General features: G+C 40.8%; 1 protein-coding gene across 2 annotated transcripts in view; it reads right to left on the reverse strand.

Annotated features, from left to right (window-relative positions):
• The window catches only part of Frmd3 (FERM domain containing 3), a 255,021-nt gene extending 235,912 nt beyond the window's left edge, over positions 1-19,109 (reverse strand). For both annotated transcript variants that reach the window (XM_076843507.2, XM_076843506.2), the window contains exon 1: positions 18,812-19,109. In XM_076843507.2, coding sequence (XP_076699622.1) covers positions 18,812-18,958 — 147 coding nt within the window. In that variant the 5' untranslated portion in view covers positions 18,959-19,109. The remainder of the gene's footprint in view (positions 1-18,811) is intronic.
• Positions 19,110-22,452: the final 3,343 nt, after the last annotated feature.

Genomic DNA, 22,452 nt, shown 5'->3' on the forward strand with positions numbered 1-22,452 from the left:
GTAAATTGACACTTGGAGGCTTAACTGATACCCCCATAGCTGAGGAGGAGGGAAAGCACCAAGGCTCAGGGAGGACTCACAGAAGCAGGGGTTTGCTGAGACCATGGTGCCCATTAGGCCTCATTTTTCTCCACTTCAGCTCTCCTGGTAGGAAAATGGATCAAAGTAAGTGCTCTCTGGGCACCCAGAATGGTGAGAATGGCTCCCAGGTATTTTGCAAAATATGATCTCATAAAAATAAAAATACTCACAAGCACCAAGGAGCCATTTGGAAAGCCAGGAAAGAGCACCAAAAAGGCAAAACATGTGGCTGATTTCAGGGTTGTTTTTCTCCCCTGCTCCTTAACAAAAAATAAAAATAATAATAATTATAACCAAACAGCTGCTGATCCTCTTGGCTTTAATTTCAGCAATTTTCAGTTAGAATTCAGTGCAAAGAAGCATTTCTGCCTCAGCACCTAAATTATTCACAACTGCTCAAAATATCCACCAGGAACTTGGGTCAGGGAAAATCCTACTCCACAGCGCTGTGTTAATGGGGCCATGTGGGTGTCTCCATCTAAATCCCCCAGGAGCAGATGCCTTGCCTGCTCCCAACTGCCCAACACTCACCTGCTTCCTTTGTAGGGCTCCTCTCTGAAGTTACTACTCAAAGCTGATATCTCTAGGGATTGTACCTTGATTTGTTAAATGTTAAAGTCTCAGACAGACCCAAGTTAAAAGCTCAGCCAGCCATTAACTAGCCACGTAACTCCACACAGGATCTTCAACATCTCTGTGGTTCATTTTCTTCACCTACAAAGTAAGGATGTTAATTTCCACTTCCAAGGACTGCTTTTGAGGATTAAATGAGATGAAAAGTATTTAGCATAGGAACTGACACATACTAAGCACACAACAATGGTATTTATCACTATTATGGTGATGGTTACTACTAGGTGAAGCGTAGGAATTTATTTATTCTTTCAGCTAACCAATATTTTTACCGAGCTCAATGTTCCAGGCACTGGGGATGTTCCAGACACTAGGATACAGCAGCATCCCTGTCCTCAGAGAGTGGCCAGTCTACAGGGAAGAGAGACTACACACAGGCCCACAAAGAAACGAACAACTTAATAACATCCATAAATGCTCTGAAAAAGTAGCAAGAAAGAATGTGATGGGAGTGGTTGGGACAGTCACTTTCAAGGAAAGATTCACACAGCGTTTGTGGTGGACATTAAAATTGTGCTTACTGAATGATCAACCCATTCATTACAAACCTTCTCAAAGCCCTCCTGCAAAAATGGCCAAGGACCTGCTGCGGCCACATATAAACCCAATGTGTGGCCATACCACCAGAGCAGTCTCCAGGTCTCCTTTCTACTCTCTTCCTCGTGGAGGCCAGGCCTCCTTTCCTCTTGCCCCTCTCTTTGGGAGTTCTCTGAGAAAGTCACTATTCCTTGGGAGGAATCTCATACATCAGATGTCTTTCAGCATCTCTGACTGTTCTTCACACTTCACTGAGAGCAGAATTTTAAACAGGACCCTTGGGAGGAAAGGTCCTCTTTGAAGACATCCCAAGTCTGCAAGACAAAGGCAGGCAGAGAAAGGAAAGGGCCTGGAAGTTTCTTCATTTATTCCAGTCATGCTGCAAAGGAGAGAAATAAAATGACAGGATAGAGGAAGCAGTTAAGACATTCCCCAAAGCTAGGATGTGATTATTAACCATCCAGCACAAATAGAGCTCACCAAAGAGAATGTAGGAGCTCAGGTAAAGGAAAACATGTGGGTGCCAACATTTCTGGAGGTATCCAGTGCTTGATTTTTTAAAGCCAATACATTTTACCTCTAACTCTACAAGTGTTAATGGAGCTAGCCTATAAAACATTTCTCCAGGTCATTTTGGCCTATACAAACTACACCTCAATGAGGCTATTATTACTCCACAATAAATAGTGGTCAAGATTGTTTTCTCAATCATATCAGTTACACTTCCATTGATTTATATATTGCCATACTAGTGTCTGTTAAAAATGGGAGTTCATAACCCACTTGAATCAAAGTGTGAAATATGATATATCAAGAACTATGTAATGTTTTGAACAACCAACAATAAAAAAAAAAGATTGTTTTCTGAAAGGCAAAAGAATATTCTGGGAAACTTTATTCCAAAAACATCATAGAGGCCTCTATACCTGGAATCAGATGTATGAGGATGACTTATTTTTCGTTGGGTAATCTTTTGTATTATTCCATTTTTTTTTACTAAGTGTTTTTATAATTATTATAAAAAAGAAAATATATTATCTCCAGAATAAATGACAGAGAGAAAAACTGATTTGAGAGGTGATGTCTATCTATCAAGAATTACAAGTTTTAGGAGTGATTTTCCTCTCTCTCTAAATCATTATGCTACTTATTTCCAGATCCAAAGTGAACACATAGCAACCTTGACTATGTTAATGTGGACACACTTTATCAGGAAGTAGAAAGGACTGTGAAAACAGGAGCCAGATACTGGCATCCCAGAGCTGTCATCGCCAGGTTAGGTGGATCCCCTCCCTTCTCTGGACTTCAAGTGCTCTCTGAGAAAGATGTAGTTGTTCAATGAATCACCTAAAATCCTCCCCAACTTTGTAAGTCTTCTCTGAGAATAAAGGCACTTATATGTACTTCAAAATCTCTTATGGTTTTACAACTCCAAAAGTAACATATTCACCTAAGGTTCAAATGACAAATGACACGGTTAAAAGGCTGACATTTGGTGCCCAATATGGTAGCCACCAACATATGGAGTTACTTAAATTTTAATGAATTAAAATTAAATAACATTTAAAACTCAGTTCCTGAATCACATAGTATAGTATAGTGCTCAACTGCCACATGAGGCCAGCGTCTACCAAACTAGATGATATAGGCATTAAACATTTTATGGTCACAAAAGTTCTATTGGAAAAACTGGTCTAACATGCATAAAGAGCCCTTTTTTACTCCTCACCCCTCTGTTTGACACACTTCCTGGAGTCTTTACAATTACTTATATTAGGCCCTCTCTGACTATGCTCAAGATCACCCTAATAGGTTAATGGGGTGAGTTGTCATGATAAGATCTTCCAATTTCCCAATCTGTAATTAAGAAAGATTTGCTTCCATGAATGCACTGAAGGTCACAGGTCATGGGATCATCACCACTTCCAAAAGCACATAGAAGTTTAAAACCTTTGCTGAGGTCTCACTAACTCCAGTGTCCCTTAGGTGGTGCTTTACAAAAAGTACTAAGGCATTCAAAGCCTGAGATGGAACACTTAACAAATCTTACCTGTAGCTCTAGAAGTGTGAGTCAAGCTCCTGCAAAACAATTCTTCAGATCATTTTGACCCACACAAACCATGCCTCAATGAGGTTTTCTTAATCATTCCCTAATAAACAGTGGTCAATATTATTCTCTAAACTCCAGCTGTCCATTTCACTACCTGCCTAAGCAGGTAATTACCAACACCCTACTGCATGGGACTCTGACAATTTATAAAATTATAGTGCATTCCTCTCAGTTCCCCTCAAATGCCATGTCTTTACCATGCTTAACCTTCTAGTAGAATGTCCTTCCTTCCCTAACTGCACCCTTTCTCAACATATTCTTCAATTTACTGGCCAATTTATTTCTTTAAAATTCATCTCAGACGTTATTTCCTCCAGAAAGTCATCCTGGCCATTCCCAAGCTACATTAGGGGGCCCCCTCACTGCTCCAGTATTTCAGTATTTCTACACTGTAGATACTTTAAGAGTGAAATCTGGCAGAGATGGAATATGTGTGACTTGTCTTGAAATAACACTTTGGAGCAAGGTAAAATTTTCGCTGAGATATTTGCAAGAAAAAAAAAGAGCAAAGTTCTTAAAGATGCTCTCACTCATATTTTAAATGTGAGAAAATGTCAGTGATCCATTTCAAGGAATTCCCTTTTAAGAAGTGGTAACTTTGGAGGAAAGTGACTAGAGATTAAAGGAGGAATATGCCTTTCCCCACGCTACATTTGACTTCACTATCGGCCCCTCAGTGAGCTCCAATAGCATTCTGGTGTTCTTCTTTCACAATAGTACCACCTCAAATCTATTTACATGTCTCTACCAGACTAGTATTCTACTAGTATTCTCTATAAGCTAGCAAGGATTATATTCTTATTTATCTTCTTGAACCTCTGGTACCCAGAACAGTCCCCAACAGAGGCCTTTTCAACTCCTGGCAACCACTGTTCAACACTTATTTCCTGGAGTCTCTACAATCATTTACATCAGGCCCTCTCTGGCTATGCTCAGAATCATCCTTACAGGCTAATGGCTTTCCATGGTTAGGCCTCCCAATTTCCTGATCTGTAATTTTAAAAGACTTGCTCCATTGGTGCATTCACTGAAAGTCACAGGTCACAGGACTATCATCAGTCTCAATAGCATATAGAAATTTTAAAACTTAATTAAGAACTCACAAACCTCCATGTCCCTTAGAGATAATGTTTGTTTATGGGATGGATGGAAAATGGATGGATGATGGATGGATGGATGGGTGGATGGATGGATGGGCAGGCAGGTGGGTGAATGGATGAATTAGTAGGTGAGTAGACAGATGGGTGGAGAAGTGAATGAGTGAAGTGAATGGATGGATGGATGGATGGATGGTAAAAAACACTCTTTTAGAGTTCAATTCTGCCTTCAGTCTGGAATCTCCTAAAGGGTAAAAACCTTAAATCTCAAAATCAATTCCTCTTTCCCTCTCTCTCTCCCCACTCCCGAACCCACCACCCCAATTTCCAGTAACTCCAAGAAAGTGTTTTATATATGGTTCTGAGCATAGCCAGAGAGGGCCTGATGTAAAACTTAACAACTGCTCAATACCACAAGGAAGAGAAAGGCTGGCTGGCATTTCCTACTCAGTGAATGTACTAAAGAAAGCCTGGAGAAAGGAAGAAAGAAATCTTTAACAATATATATTGGCTAATAGCATTAAAAGCCTCCCTTTCTCTAATGGAAGTACAATTTGGAGATAAACCTGAACCACCTTCCTTTCTGTGGCATATGATTAGAATCTGCTTTGTTCTTCTAATTTGCTATTCTCAAATTACCACACTGCTGCTGGCGCTGCAAACCCAGGCTTCATGGCTGCCCTTGAATTTCTCATAACTCTTCCTTTTTCCCCCCCTCCCCGCCCCCGCCCGGCCCCGTTTTAATCAGCACTGAACCAAAAAAGGGTCAACTACGCCTGGTGGAAAACTATGTCTCCAAACCTGAAAGTTAAAGGTGTCATTCAAGGTGCCCCCCACCCCAGGTGTCAGGATGACCCTCAGCAGATATACATTTTCCTTGAGATTTGGGGACACACGAGGTGAAGTTATTCTTGACAAGGCTCCAGGTGGTATGAAAAAACCTGAAATGTTTCTTCCACCCCTGACTCCAGAGATTTCATTACTCTTCTGCCTAAACCTTCAAAACAAAGAGAGTCTAATAAGGCTTTAGCTAGAGCCAATAAATATTTTGTTCTCATGTTTTTCTAGAGGCCCTTGAAATATCATGGTCTGAGATTGCTAAGAGCTCAACTTGCAATCTTCACACTACAAGAGAAATTTCCTTAGAGGGCAAATATGAAATGCTATTGACATTATCCTTAATTTATTTCTCCTTGCAGTATCTTGGGAGTTAATTCTAAATTTTGAACTATAAGCAATATTTATACCATGCCAAATGATCAAAGGAAACTAATTATCTAGTTAGGTTAGATGACAAACTATTCATATATATGTGTGGTTGTGTATGTGTGTGTGGTTTTGTGTGTGTGTGAGTGTGTGTGTGTGTGTATGTGTGTGGTGTGGTAGGTTGACTACAATTTTCATTTGACTATACCTTCAGCCACAGAAGAAGTACTTTCTTTACTAAAGAGAGCAGATAAGGAAAGAATTTAAACTGTGTCCTTGGATGACCGTCCTAAAACATCAATTTACTTTCTTTACCCAGAAATGTGAACAATGTATGGTTTCCCTCTTGTGCTATTAAAAAAAAAAAAGTTGTTAGCAAGAAAGAACTACATTACTTTGACTATGGAGGAAGATTCAAAAACAAAATAATGGTAGTATTTAGTATAGTTGGAGCAAACCTAAAACTCAAGTCATAATTCCCCATCCTAATCTTGCCAAGTAGGAGATCTCATACCTTTCTGAATTTCGATTTAGTCGACTAGCTAATGCACATTATTACTGTACTACTTGAGGATATAAGATGAATAGAAATAAAGACAAAGATTGATACTAAACAAAGAACCAATAAATACCCAACATCACCATAACATTGTAAAATGCCTATATAAGACACAAATCACAATGACTAGCATGATTTTCAAAACAATGGGCAATAATATGTGCATATAACAACCAAAAATAAAAACATTAGTTAGAATACATCAAGGAAGAATTATTAGACAACTTGTTAATTAGGGTTTCCCCCCCCTCTTCTATTAATAAAGCTAATTAGTTACTGGGTTTTTTTTAAAAGACTGCTTAATTTTATTACAACATCCATGAGTAAATGATTTTGTGTTTTTTCTGTTTGAATATGAAGATCCAGATTCTGTCAATCTTGACTTCCTAGGACCTTACAACAACAAATTATACTTCTGAGGTAAAACAAACCAAATCTTGATGTGTTAATGTTAAAATTGCTTTCTCCTGCTACAGAATGCTCATATTTCATACCTTCCCAAAATTATAGATACATTTAGATGAACTATATTGTACATCTAAGATTCAGGTCATTATATTACAAATAATAGATTATTTCTATGAGCAATTTTACAGAACTTGAATTATTTTAATTAATTTTTTAATAAACCCCCTGGAAACCAAGTAGAAAACAACATTTGCCATAGGAGTTAACTGAGACATAAATAAATATTAAATAAGTAATAAATTATTACAGTATAATTTGCAAAGCTATCTTCATAGTTTTGTTGACAGAATTTTAAAATGTATTATCTACTTAATGTTCATGACACCGTCTCAGGAAGCAACTTGCCTACAGTGGAAATCCTATGCTTTGAGACTCAGAATTTGAAATCTGAGAGAGATTTTTTTCATTTGCTAGTTCAAGATAGGACATGAGGATTAAGGACAGAAAAACACATTTTACTGAAAACTATGGTTTGGCTCCCCTATTTGCAGAAGAAAATGGGGAACACCTCTTGATCTTATTCAGATCTGAGCTGACTAATGAAGAGAAAGCAATCAATTGCTCTTAGAAAGAATTCCATAGCTCACAATCCATTGATTTAATCTACCAGAATGCTCCAAGAAAAAATGTAGACAAAACAGGAAGACCAGTCATGGCAGTTTCATCATTAGTGATTTCTGCCCACACTTTAGAGACCCTAAGAACTCCCTGACCTGTGCCTCCAGATCTTTGTGTCCAGCAAATTTTATTCCTTAGACCCAACTGTCTACTGGGAATTCTCCATTCATATACCCCACAGCCACTTCAAAGTCAACATATCAAAATGGACCTCATAGTCCCCTCTCCTAACCTGCTTCTATGTTAGTCTTATGTCTTCAGGGCCAGCTTCATGGGATGTGACATGTACCTTTGCCCAGGGACCCATATTTAGAAGGGCCATTACTTGGCTTAATGGTTTTCTGTTACCATCTTAAAATATTTAATAATTTTTGAACAAGAAACCCTACATTTTCATTTTGTACTGGCCCATAAAAATGACGTGACTGGTCTTAACTCTCCTGGAACAGCATCAACATTACCTCTGTCATTGAAACCCACCATCTGGTATTCATCCTAGCAGCTCCCCTTCTCCATTCCCACATCCAGTCATACTGGTTTATACCCAGGGTAAGCAAGATATAAAAGGACAAGTTGAAGTCAAAATTCATCTATCTCAGAGATACTGATGGCCCAGCCTGATACAGATGCTTCCTCTTGATTTTCCACCTGCATACACCTGTCTACACCTGTCATTTTGTACTTGAATTACTATCTTGTCTATCTTTCCCCAAATGACTGTGAGCCTCTCAATGTCTGATTTTATTTTCTTTCGTATCTTTAGTTGCTGGTTCCATGCTGGCATATAGAAGATATTTAACAAATGTTTATTTAATGAGATTGATGTGGTTTCAAAAACCTTTAATTCATTTTTGAAAAACGTAATGGTTTAATATATACAAATGCCCTTCCTTTTAGAATAAACATCTTTTTTCTTTTCTAAAGTGACCCTCTCCTTTCCATCCCATTTTCAGGGAAAGTTACCAGTACAAACAGCTCCAAAGATCATGTTACAACATGAACTCATTCTATATTGTCTTCCTGGGTTGCTGTCCCTCAGGGTCACATCTGAAAGTAAAAACAGCTGGGTCCCATATGCCTCTGGGGACCATCAGTCACTGCTGGCTTATACACAATGTTTATGCCAAGATATTTTCAGAGTTCCTTGGCAATGCCACCAAGAGTCCAGGTTACAGGAGAGCAAGAGTAGAAAGTGTGGCCCAGAGGAACAGGAAAGCTGTCACTAACTCAAGGCCCCTATTGGCTCTCACCAACATTCAATACTCATCAGATTTGCCATCACAGGAAATCCTGTTTGAAAAGCCATCTCTTGATTTGACTTAGGCAGGGTATCATAAGGAATCATTTCATGCCCAGCAACTAATCAGCACTTTGGTCCAAATCAACATGGATTTCTTTATGCATTCATTCAAACACTCTCTGAACATCTAACTCAGAGAAACGTGCCAGGTGAGGCACCATAGAGAGAAATGAAATGGAACAGTCCCCACACTCAAGGAAACAGTTTTATCATGAGACTGATAATTCCACCAATGCCCTACTGTTCCAAGTGTGGTCCACAGACCAGAGGCACAAGCATTACCTGGAAGCATGTTAGAAATGACTTTCCAAGAACCCCTGCATCAGAATCTACATTTGAACAAGAGCACAGAAGATTCTCAGAAACATCAGAGACTCAGAAGCCCTCCCAGGGCTCAACACTGAATCTCGTTAGCCTGAATCAAGTTCAAATCAAACCCCAGCTGCAAAATCTATCCTGGTGGCTCCTGACCATAATCCTGTTGTTTTTTTCCCATCTCAAATTCCACATCTGGTTTTCCACTACTTCATGGGAGGAGAAATTTGAAATTCCTCATCACACAAAGTGGCACTAAAAAAAATCCTGTTATCTACCCAATGTCTATAACTTTTGCCTTATAAATCTCATATTAGATTCTCCACAAGATAAATTCTTATATTTTCATTCCTGCAATATTTTTCAGTTTTCCCGAATATGTCTAGTCAGAAAAAGAAGTAACAATTTAGGAATCAAGTCACTGAAGAATCTAATTCAAGCAGTTTACATTTTAAACACAAGCATAGTTGCTACATATTTTCCATAATCAAAAGAAGGGTCTCAAAATAAAATGTGGCTTCATCTAATTATTAGGGCTGAAAAAAGTCAAAATGCAGCTGGAGAGCATCTTGGGAAATGTTTTACACAAAGGATTCTGGTCTTATTCTTCAATTCCTAACATTGCAATATGCATACATGCACACATATGCACACACAAATTCATGTGAACACTCATACAAGCAATACATGCACCCACAGAGGTATACAATTATTACAGAGAATTCCAAATATACATGTATATATACCCAATGTACATATTTCAGAAACCTCTAATTTGTGACCATGAGAGCCCAAAATGAACAGGAATTCTATTTTGTTTTATTTAGGACTTTTTAATTTTTTTTTCAGGAAGCTCAGGAAATCACCAGTCACCTATAGCAGCAATTGTAAACTCCTTTACACAATTGAAGATCTATAAATTTTTTGTGTATATGGGTTGTATATGTCAATATTTCCTAAGACTTTTTAAAATATTCAATTAGTAATTTAAAAATAACAGTAATCTATGCATCAACATAAATAGCATAAGTTATAAAACACAAAACAAATTAAAAAATAATTTAGTGAGAAAAGTAGCATTGTTCTACATTTTTGCAAATATCTTAAGGTCTAACTCAACAGAGAGATGGATTCTCATCATGCTTCTCCTATCACTCTGCTGTGATATCACACCTCACGTAGCCTCGAAACATGCACACTTGGACAAAAGGTACACTGTACACAGGTGAGAGAATGGAAATGAGGAAAGACAATCATCTTAAGAGTGACAAGACAATTTAATAGGGAAAGAATCATTTTTTTCAACAAATAATGCTAGCACAACTTGATATCCACATTAAAAAGAATTAAGTTGAACCCCTATATTATACAATATGAAAAAATTAACTCAAAATGGATCAAAGATAAGGAGTGACAGTTAACATGTATAGATTTATTCTGGGGTGATAAAAATGTCTGGAATTAAATGGTAGTGATGATTGTATAACCTTGTGAATATAACAAAATCCACTGAATTGTACACATTCAAATGGTAAGTTTTAAACTACATGTCAAATCAAAAATGGGTCAAAGTCCTAAATGTAAGAGAGAAAACCATGAAACTGAAGGAAACATACATAAATATTCATGATCTTGGCTTAGACAATAGTTTCATAGCTATGTCATCAAAATCATAAGAAATAAAAGTTCATATGTGTTATATATACATATGTATGTGTGTATATATATATGATTTCATCAAAATCAAAAACTTTTTTGTATCACCAAAAAGGAAGCACACAGCCCAAATAATGGGAAAGAAAATTTGCAAATCAATGAATAGAGAGAGGGATTTATATCCAGAATACATAAAAAACTCAATAATGAAGAATAACCCAATTTAAAAATGAGCAGATGATCTGAATACACAGTTGTTCAAAGATATATACATGGCTAATAATCACATGAAAAGCTACTTAACATCATTAGCCATCAGGAAAATGCAAATGGCATCAGAGAAATCAAAATCACAATGAGATACCACTCAGAAACCACTTGGATGGTTATAATCCAACAGACAGATAATAACAAATGCTGGAAAGAATACGCAAAACTTTGAACTCTCACACACTGCTGGTGGAAACGTAAAGTGGTTCAGCTGCTTTGGAAAGCAGTTCAGTAGTTATTCAAACATTAAACGTAGAGTTACTACATGCCCCAATAATTCCACTTCTAGGTACATACCCAGGAGAAATGAAACATGTCTACAGGAATATTCATAACAACATTATTCATGATAGCCAGAAAGTGGAAACAACCTAAATGTTCATCACTGATGAATGAATAAACAAATTATGATATATCCACACTATGAACTAATACTGGACAAGAAAAAAGAACAAAATACTGATCCAGGCTACAACATATATGAACATGGAAAACATTGTACTGCAAAAATCCAGACACAAAAGACCATATATTGCATGATTCCATTTTTATCAAATGTCCTGAATAGACAAATATGTAGAGGCAAGAAATAGATTAGTGGTTGCCTAGGGCAGGGAGGTTTAAAGGGAAATTGAGAATGTCTGATAAAGGGCATGAGTTTTGCATGTTCTAAAATTGATTGTGGTGATGATTGCACAACTTAGTTAATATATTAAATTGCATACTTTAAGTGGGTTATTAAATGGAAATGTGAATTATATCTCAATAAAACTTATTGGGAAAAGGCATACAATACCTTAGCAACATTTGAAAATAGTTTGAACCTTATAGACCCTCACAGAAAGATCTCAGGGCCTTCCAGAGGTCTCCAAGCCACACTTCGACAACTAACCAAACAAACTATCTAGAGTAGGTATTATGGGTTATCTTCCTAGGAGGCATTTCCCCTTTCTCCTGCCAAAGACGGTCCTGACTTTTAGGTATTCATTCTCCCTGATGCAGAACAACACCTGGAGGGAAAGGTGATCCTAGGGTTAGCTGAGGCCACTTTGAACTAAGAGCACATTCCTTTCCCCTGGTCAGTCACTGGTTCAGGCGAAGGCATATGACCTGAGAAGTCTGATCATATTGACTACAGGATTTCTGCCTGGAGTAGTGAGTTGGACATGGCTTCTCTCTTCTCCTGAAAGTGGGTGTTCTATGAAAATATGAGAACTGGCACTACTATAACCATTTCAATATCAGCCCAAGAATGAAGCCATTGCAAAAGGTAGAAATAGGCAAGGGAGCCCCAGGGAAACCATCTCAATCCTTGAATTAAGTCCTTAAATCAGGACTCCTGAATATATGAGGCAGTAAATGTCGTTAATATTATGTCAGTTTAAATTAGAATTTGTTGCCTGTAGTTAAAGCATCTGGCTGGCTGATATGCCATCCAAATGATGTGGAGGTAGCAATATCACATTCTCCCTGTAGTCAATGCACTCTGCCTTTGCCTTGAGGGTATCAAGGGATTGAGATCCTAGCAGATCTTTGGAATAGTAGGCCTAAAACCATTAGTGCTGGACCACAGTATTCAAAAAACTCTCTCCTTTCTGTTCCTTTTCTGTCTGGTTCTCAGTAGATTCTGCATGGAATTCTAGATAAGCTTGGTAGAGAAAAGTGTTGGGTTATCCTTACTAGCAGAAATGATGTGGTCATCAACTGAACCTAGCTTGGATTTCACCACAGGATAATCATGGGCCTTGGTTTGAAGCAAGTCACTGGGCCTCCTATTCTCCATCTGTAAAATGAGCATAATAATTCCTCACTTATTCTCCACTGTATTGTTGAAAAATATATGTACAAATATGTTGTAAATGTTAAAATATTGACCAAAAGCAGAGTACTATTATAATCAGTTTGGTTGGTGGGGGTAAGGGTAGCTTCTTATCTGTTGGAATGGTAATTGGATGATCACATGCGAACATATAATTTGGTGGGCCAACTGCATTGCTCTGGGCTTAGATGAGACAGAACATCATGGTGAAGGGCATAGCAGAGTGCAGCTATTCTGTTCATGGTGGCAGGGTAGGGGTGGGGGTGCTTTGTGCAAGATGAACCCTTCCAGGGCACACTCCCAGTGATTCACCTTCCCGAGTCATGTCCCACCTGCCTACAGTCCACTCAAACTAGGTGGATTGATGAGGTTACAGCTCTCATGACCTAATCATTTCACCTCAGAATATTCCTGCATTAAACAGGAGCTTTTGGAGAACACCTAATGTCCAAATCATAACATGTATCTTTACATAGTTAAGATAGCACTCACAATTTTTTCAGTTTTTACTAAAAAAAAAAGTACTAACTAAACACTGGACACATATTCTTCCATTCAATCCCTTCATAAATCCATGAGATCTGTGCCATTGTCATCATCACTCTATAAATGAGGAAACTGAGGCCCAAACAGTTAAAGTGACTTGCCCAGAGTCACCTGGCTACACAACAGCACAGCCACAGCTCAAAACCAAGCAAGCAGTGCTCTAAAATATAAGCCTTCCACCACCCTGCCACCCTGCCACCTCAACAAGCATAAAGCTTGCTCTCTGTAGAGAGCTGCACCTGCTCTAGACAAGCCACCTTTCAGTGGCCCAGAACATACAGCTTCAGTAAGGACTGAGTTGATATTTAACAGCACAAACCCACAAAGGATTATCTAATGAGTTTTATTGTTCTGGAACTGGATCATACAATTATTTTCTAAAATAATCCAGAGCTTAGAAAACATTTTATTAAACTCTCCTGAAAGATTTCTTGAAACAATAATTACAATCCAATTTCACGGGTTCTGAAAGACACCAAAACTTGATCAGCCAAGCTAGCTGTTCCTCCCCAACACACACACACACTCCTCTGTTCCTTCCATAATGGCAAAGCTCATCTCCCATCATAAAGATGGACATATTCCTAGATGCTTTTGTAGCTAGGGCATGAGAATGTGATCCAGTCCTGGCCAGCGGAATCTGATGGGAGGATTGAAGGGTTCTCCAGGAGAGGTGTGCCTCTGTGATAAAAAGAAACGCGTGAGGGAGTGCCTCCTCCGGGTGTTGGTTGTGGTATTGTCCAACATCCAGTATTGCAGCCACCTTATAATCAGGGAGGCTATAATGACATAGCAGTCATGCTGAAGATGGCAAAGTGGAAAGATGGAAAGCACCTGAACCTATGCAGCATGGAGAACAGCCCTGAAGCTGTCTCATCTCTGGACTTCTTGCTAGGTAAGACAATAAGTGTCCTTAATATTTAGGCCACTTTAACTTAGCTACTCTCTTACTTGCAACTAAAAGCATCCTAACTCTCAAGTCCCAAGAGGCATTGCCACGGAGAAAAAAGAGTTCTGGATTTTGCATCAAATGACCTGGGTTTCTACCTGGAATAGTGAGTTGGACATGGCTCACTATTAATTGGCCCAGGTGACCCAAATTGCTTAATCACTCTGAATCTCATTTTCCATATCTGCAAGATGGAGATAACATGCAATAACACAGTAACATCAATAAAATGAAGATAATGTGGGATAATTATGAAAATCACCTGAGATAATGTGAATGTAACCACTCGGTTGATAGCCCTGTTTTGCTCAAATGCAATTTTCCTATGTAATAATTAAACCAGAGACTTTTAAAACTGTTGTCATTCTTCTAACCCAACTCCTTTAATTTACAAATAAGAAATGACTCACTCAATGTCTCACAACTGGTTGCTAACATAATTAAATCACACATTTGATTCCAAGCCAATGCTATCATGCTATCCTTGTGTTGAAAGCTAAATTAAATATTGTGTAGGTTAGCTCTCATTCATTTAATGAGCACATAAAATACTACAGACACTACTCCAGGTATTAGGGACTCCATGGTGAACAACATCAACAACAAAAATGTCCCTACCCTTATGAATTTAATAGACTAGAAAGGAAATTATTCAATCTGTACTTTTATTTACTGGGTTCTTATTATGTGAAAAGCAGTATGCTGGGACTGCTGTTCAAATACAAACACAAATTCAAAACAATTCAAAACATGTCAGCCATGTTCACCAGGTTTTGCTAAAGATGAATAATGTAAAAAAGTCTAAATTTTACTCAGTTGATATTAGTATTAAAAATGGCAAGTTTATTGGAAAGAGTTGTGAATATCTGTGCCAGTTTCTGAAAAATGGATAAAGGATGGCTAGGACTCTGCTGTAATTAAAGCAGCAAGATTGAATGAAAAAAGAGGGGTAGGGCTAAACCTACATCCTCCTACAATATCTGAACCTCAAGGTTTGGCTCAAATGGAAAAAGCCAATAGGAAGCATTCAGCAACTCCTTCCCTTCCTTGAGCCTCTGTCCAGTGCTTCCCTTTTACTCCAAGTTTATTTGGAATTCCTTTTCCATTCTACTTAAACATTTACATGTAAATGAGATGATGGGACAGCATCCTATATCAGTGATGAGACAGAGATAGTGACTTCCAAATTTCCTACTGGAACTAGCCACCAGGGTGCTGAGACTAAGCTGTTAGTTTGTGTATTTAAAAGTTTTCTTTGCAAATAAATCAAATTATATCACTTGGGAAAGAAATATTTAAAGGCTGTTGTTTTGCAACATCTTTTCATAAAAAAAAACTAGTAAATGCAAATATCCTGGGGTAGAGGGAAGTAGCAAGTAGAATACTCATCTTCTGCCTTTTGTGGAAAGTACAGTGAGAGGACAAAACCTTTTCACATGTTCCTCTTTATATCACACCCTGTAATCAAAGAACAGCCAGACAAGTCCCCCTTAGCTTCCTAGCTTCATCTTTTAATGCACAGGGATAATTTGAGGTGCCACAATCTGAAATATAAAAATATACTGTGGCATAGATTTCTTGAAGGCAAACACCAAATCTCCTGAGAGCAGAAATGACCCCCAGTGGCCTTTGGATTGTGGTGTTCAATCAGCTCTGGGCTCCCAGCTTATCAGACTCTGGGTACGTTAAATTTGCAAACTAGCAGGGAGGATCACTTCAACCTCACTAATCATGAGTCTCGACTGGCCTTCAGTCACTGGTGCAATCCCCATACCTTGGGTTTATCGACTTTAGTGTCTGAAGTGTCACTAAAAGTTGGGCAATTTAACTATGGGGTAATATGTCAAAAATATACATGAGCTTTGGATCCAAACAATTTTTGGGTTTGAATGCCAGAAACTCAGCCTCTTTTTAGAGATGTAGTCTTGGACAAATCACTTAAAATCTCAGTGTCTCTGTTTTTTTATCCATAAGATGGAAACCATACCTTCTAAAGGTTGTAGTAAAGACTAGATCTAATAAGTGCAAAGGGCTGTCACGTGCAAGATACTCAAAACTGATACCTAGAGTTTTTACATGGTCCCAAACAACAATCTGGAAGATTTCTACCATGTCCTGAATTCATCTCCAGAGCAGCCACCTTCCAGCACCTTGCGAAGGGAACCTATTTGAGTAGATGTCTTTCTTTCAACCTGGGGTACTCACTTACAAGGAAGGCAGACTGATCCTTGGAAGGATTTTTCCAAGGATTCCTGACCTGAGTTTCTCCACTTGTTCTGGGCTCCACAGATAGCACCTGAACCTTGGAGAGAACAGGGGTCAGATAGGCACCAGGTGTGAGAGCTCCTAACTCAGGCAGACAGGTGGGCTACGCTGGAAGGGTGTGCCTCTCTGTGATAGTCCATACAGTCCTTTAACTTTTTGATTCCCTGGAAGGGAGAGGAAAGGAAGGGAAAGGAAGGAGAAAAGAATGGAGGGAAGAAACACAAGTGGATTTTCCCAAAATAAGTGCTGATGCCTCTAAGTATTTTTGATTTGTTTTTTAAATACTATTGTTCTCTAAACAAACAGGGATAAACCTAGATGATACCTGGAAATAAAATTTTAATTCTTGTTTGGAATACTCTAAGAAGTATTATGTCCAAAATCATCAAAATAAAAAGGTTTAATTCATTTTGATTAGTTAAATAATGATACCATCTGGGGACAGGAGAGGCAGAAAAAAATGTGTCATGATTTTTTTTAATCAATGTCAAAATCAACATTTTGGAATACAAAATTTAACCTGTTTGGCATCAGTTGAGCTATAAAAATTAAAACTTTCCAAATTGTTATTAGGCTAAGAAACTTGATTGTTTCCTAGAACAATAGAAAACAAATGCTTGTCCTTGGGGGGCTACTTATCTATTCTAAGAAAGAGTTGGTCTTAAAGGAGAGAAAGAAAAAACAAATGTCAACTCCATCTTAGAGAAAGTAGAGGGCTGAGAGACTGGGAGAGACTGCAACAGCCTCACAGTCTACTGTTGGCCCCTTTATTATCTGCACATTCATTATGACTTAAGTCACCCATACATCCACTTTAGCACTTCAAGCAAACCATGCAAACCTCTCTCTGGATCACAAGACAGTACATGCCAAACATTTCTGCACAACCATGGTGGCAGCAGAAAAACTGCCTAGCCTGCTAATCCTTTTATTATTAAGTTTAGCAGTGGTGCTTAGCTCAGAATGAAATTTCAAGATTCTTCAGGAAATTCAACCAGAGCCTACTTTCCTGTGAGATCATAGGGCATCACATCTCTGCCTTGAAACCTGTCTGGCTATCAGCTTACAGATGAATTGCACTGTCCTGGTGCCATAAACTCCATATATATATATATATTTAATTCGTTTTGATTGGTTAAATGATGACACCATCTGGGGTCATTAGATTTTTTTTTCTAATAGGTAGGGAAAGACCTTTCATTCATATATGGTTAACACAGTCTAGAGAGGATTCCTGCCACTGGGAGACGCTGCCCCATTCACCTCGCACAGGCATGGTCCTGGAACCTCAAGACTCAAGATTGGTAGGTGAGAAGAGGAAATCCCAGAAATAATTTAAAAATTTTGAAGTCAGAAGCTAATAATACCGAGCCCCTGACACGACCTTTCCAGATCGTGTGCTCCTAGTGGGGCATCTTTGGGATCAGGGAAAGAGGCACAGACTTGCCTATATGTATACGCATCGCAAATGCACACACACGCGTGTGCATGCACACACACACTCGCAGTTCACACTAGATCTGCAAGCCCAAAGGCACTTACTACCCAAGGAAAGAGATGCCAGCAAAGATGCATTTGCCAAAGCAACGCGCATTCTCCACATTGGGCAATAGTGAATGTCCCTCAAGATTCCAAAGGACTCTTTTTCCCAGGACCCAGTTCTCTGCAGGATTCCCCATTGCTGGCATCGCAAATCCTTATCCTTTCCCCGAAAAGCTCGGACTTCACAAGTTCCTTTCGAGGTAGCTCCAGTTCAACCCTGTGCGCATCGCATTTCTCAAAGCTGGAGCCCAAGGCTACCCAATCTTTCTCACTCTGGGGAAACTTCGACATTGCCCCACACAGAGAAGTAAAGACCACTGGCAGAGGGGCAGGAGGGAGCCGGAAGAGGGTCCCTGGACTGAGGGCACCTCTGGAGCCTGGGCGCGGGAGAGAGAAATGAGTGAACCCGGACTGGTGCATGCCTTATCCACGTGGAGAAAGGGAGGAAACAAGAGTGGGCGACAGGCAAGTGTCCCTCTCAGCTCGCGGGGCTCCCACTTCCTGGTGAAGCAGGGTCAGAAGGGGCCAGGGGCCCCGGGAGATTATTGCCCAGCTCCCCCAACCTGGGGACAGCGAAACATGAGTGCAAGGTGCATGCCAGGTAAGGGGCCCGGGCGCAGATAAGGTGCGCCTGGAGCCTGTGGAGGACCATGCCCTCATGGCTGGCATTTAAAGACCCCAGCCTAGGAGGGCAAACGAGGAGAAATCTGGCTTTCTAGCCGGGCTCCTGAGCTCGGGTGGGTTTCCTACCCGCGCACGCCCACCCTCAGAGCACCCCTTCAGCCCTGCTCCCGGGAGGGGTACCCCGCGCCCTGCACCCTCTCCGGGTGCTTCCCGCACCTGGATGTGGCAGGAGATTTCCGAGTCGTCCAGCAGCCGGATGGTGCATTTCATCTCCTGGTTGAGCGATTTGATGCTGGAGCTCCGAAAGTGGATCATTTTCATGGTCCTCCTGCCTCTCCGCACACAGTGGCAGGAAGCGAACATGCACCGCAGCAACCGGGAGCGAGCGAGAGGCTAGGGCAGGCGCGGCGCTCACCGGCGCGGACACACACACTGGCTCACGCAGCGTCCGGGACACCCGGGCGCGGCTCAGCCGGGGGACAGCGGCAGCGTCGGATGCCTGCGGCCACACATGCTGGGCAGCCGGGGCTCGGCGGGCGGGTCCCTCTCTCCTCCCTCCTCCCTCCTCCTCCCTCCCCCTCCCTCTCCTCGGCCTCGCCCGCTTCTTTCCCCGCCTCCTCCTGTCGCGCGCGCTAGTGCGCCTCCCTTCGCCAGGGCTCAAACGCAGAGAAGGCTCAGAGCCCGCGACCCCCAGCGGGCGCGCTACGCACTCACTCCCACGCGCACCCAGCCGCTGGAGGTGAAGGCGGAGGGACTGCTGTTTTGGGTGGCCCGGGAGCCCTAGCAGTGGCCTGCTCCGCCGCCGCTGCCGCTGCGTCAGGCTGGGCCCCACAGCATTCCTCGGCCTCTCTGCCGCCTCCTTTTCTGGCAGCTACTGCTCTGGCTCCTGGTAGTGGTTTGTCCCGGCCCCGAGGCGCCCCCCCCCCAGGCGCCCGACAGCACCCCGCACTGCTCCGCCCCAGAAACCTGGCCGCAAGCAAAAGGCGAAGAAAGATCCTGACCCAATCCCGCAAGGGGGATTCCACTGCGGGAAAAGATTGTTCAGTAGGTGGAGAGCCCCCAAAGAGTGACAGGAGGCAAGCTACTCCAGAAATACCGCTAATAGTAACAATGTCTGGTCCCCATGGGGATTTTTTAAACCATTGGTTTACTTTATATTAACTGGGAGTCAATCCCCTTCTTTAAGAAATTTAGAGCTTTCCTCAAGCAATTTCTTGTTTATATCTCTCAACGTCTCAGTATAATGTTTGGTTGTACATTAAACCCCGGCAAGAATGATCCCTATCCTGCTCTTCCCCCTTTAGAGAATCTCCTTCACCTCCAGTTGCCCAGGAATGTAATGGCAAAGGAGATGTGTCTCATCCCGTTTTACACTAATCTCTGCGTGCGGAAACCCTATGATCCCTTGGGAAATTGCTATCATCCCCAGAGAAACACAAGCCCCTGTGTGATGTTCCCTAGGCCCAACTGGGTGACCAACTGTGGCCTTTAAGGCAGCTATATGGAGCTTAGAGGTGGGGACTTGGATAATAGAATAGAAACTGATGGGAACCCTCTTGCCCTGCTGCCCTTTCTTGAACATAAAGGAATGTTTGTTAGAGGAAGGACTTGCCCAGCTCTTTCAAGGTTTGCCACACCTGCCAGGAGCCCCCTCATCCAAAGGTGTGTCAGGTCCTGTGGAGAAGGCAAGGTCCAGGAATTTTACCTACCAGGGTACTGTGTAATAGGCCACAAATGCTGTAGGACACCTGGTGGGGTTGACTGTGGCTAGGTGCTTGCATTGCCTATGGACTTCTCCCTCTACCTGCTCCTGCTTCCTCCCCTCCTTGATCATAATAAACATCCCACAGGCTAGTGTCTGCTTCTGGATTCACCAAACTGCAACAATTTGTCCAGATAGGAAGATAGAGTATGTTTATTGTAACATTTGATAGCTGGATTTTGACTTTTAAATACTTGGAAATAGTACATGAGCCATCTTATATACACTCTTCTCCTGGGGCTTCGAAAATTAGGGCAGAACCTAAAGGAGAAGTCAGGGTCTAGCAAGATATTGATTTGATTCTTGGCCCAGCTACTGCCCACTCTGTGGATCTTGGAAAGTCTCATCATTTATTTTCTCAATGCCAAAGGGGAATACAGCTGCCTCCCCTCTCACAGGTGGATGAGAAGCTGGGATGAGACAAGGCCAGTGGAGCACAGGTTACTATTTGTATCCTGCAAAGCCACATATGTGTATATGAAGTGTCAGTGATGATAGCCACTCTAGTTTGAAAACTGCAACTATGTTTGAATCATCTCTCCCAACCCAAAAAGTAGGTAGCCAAGAAATCAAAGAAAAGTCACCACCCATCATAATCCATGATTTTCCTCCAAGTCCACACACTTATTCATCTTATTATAGTGATCATTAGGCTCCAAATTATTATCTCATATTTCAAAGAAGAAAAAAAGGCCAAAAAAGGACAGTATGGAGAAAGACAAAACAAAGATCATCCAATGTGGTTCTGCAAGAAACAGAAGTTTGAGGATATGAGAAGAATATGAGATTGGGTATCTGCCCTATTTAGGAATAAAGGCTCAGATTTCAAGTAGTATAAAAATATGGGCTCTGGAACCCCTTAGCATGTGTCAGGGGAAAAACAGCTAAGAACATTACCTTTTACCTGAATTGAAGTACCCACTGAAGACAAGTCTTTGGGAAATCAAGTGTCCAAAATCTTGTCCTATGGGAAATCATTGTCCAAAATAATAATAATAAGAAGAAGAAGAATATAATTAAGAAGAATAAAAAGAAGAAAGAGGAACTAAAAATAAACTCACAAGAATGAGTTTAAACCTGAACTACTTAAAGAAAATCAAGGATACTCTCAGAGTCCTAAATATTCAGCTCAAGACTAAAAAAAGCTGTATTCTTTCTTGTGTTAGCTTTGCACTGCCATGGCCAACTGCCTTAGTCTGGCTGGGCACAAATAACTGGGAGGTCAGGAGCCACTTGTAGATTCAAGCAGGAACTCCAAGAGAACTCAACGGGAACTCAATGGGAACTCTGCGAGAACTCAAAAATAGCAGGCACTGGAGGCAGCAGGAACCTCCCCATTGCCGGACAGCAGAGGTCTACATACACAACTGAACACACAGCTCGTCCCAACCCTGCATCATCTAGTTACAGCAATCAGTCATCATCCCAATAATTATACACAGCTTAACCCAATTATCACCATCCCAATGGCTCGCCGGCATTACCTCCCAACCACTCCTTCTGGCAAAATGCCAGGCACCATCCTGACTTGCTTGTGACTCTCAACAGCCAACATCCCTACATACCTGACAAGAACCAGTTAGGAGAAGAAACGCTTATTTTGGACTACAGTTTTAGAGGTTCGGTTCATGGTTTACCAACTCCATTGCTCTGGGTCCTGAGGTGAAACAGAACATCATGGTAGAAGAGGTGGCAGAGGAAAGTATCTCAAACATGGCAACCAGAAAGGAGTGGAGGGGGGAGAGGTCAAGGGATAATATAATCCCCAAGGGTACACACTCATTGACATACTTCCTCCAGCCTCCTTCTCCCTGCCTACAGTTACCCACATTAATCCATTCAAATTATCAATCCATCAAATGGATTCACCCACTAATTACATTATAGCTCTCATAATCTAATCATTTCACCTCCGAAATGCTTTGTCTCACACATGGGTTTTATGGGGGCATCTCATATCCTAAGCATTTCTATAACAGAGCTGAAAGAAATTTTTATTAATTGAAATACAAGACTAAAACAACTAAAAAACAAACTTAATACTTCATCTACAAGTTGCCAAATTATAAAGTCAATGTAATCATCAGCCTCATCA

Source organism: Callospermophilus lateralis, chromosome 2 (assembly GCF_048772815.1).
Source record: "Callospermophilus lateralis isolate mCalLat2 chromosome 2, mCalLat2.hap1, whole genome shotgun sequence".
Classification (NCBI taxonomy): Eukaryota; Metazoa; Chordata; class Mammalia; order Rodentia; family Sciuridae; genus Callospermophilus; species Callospermophilus lateralis.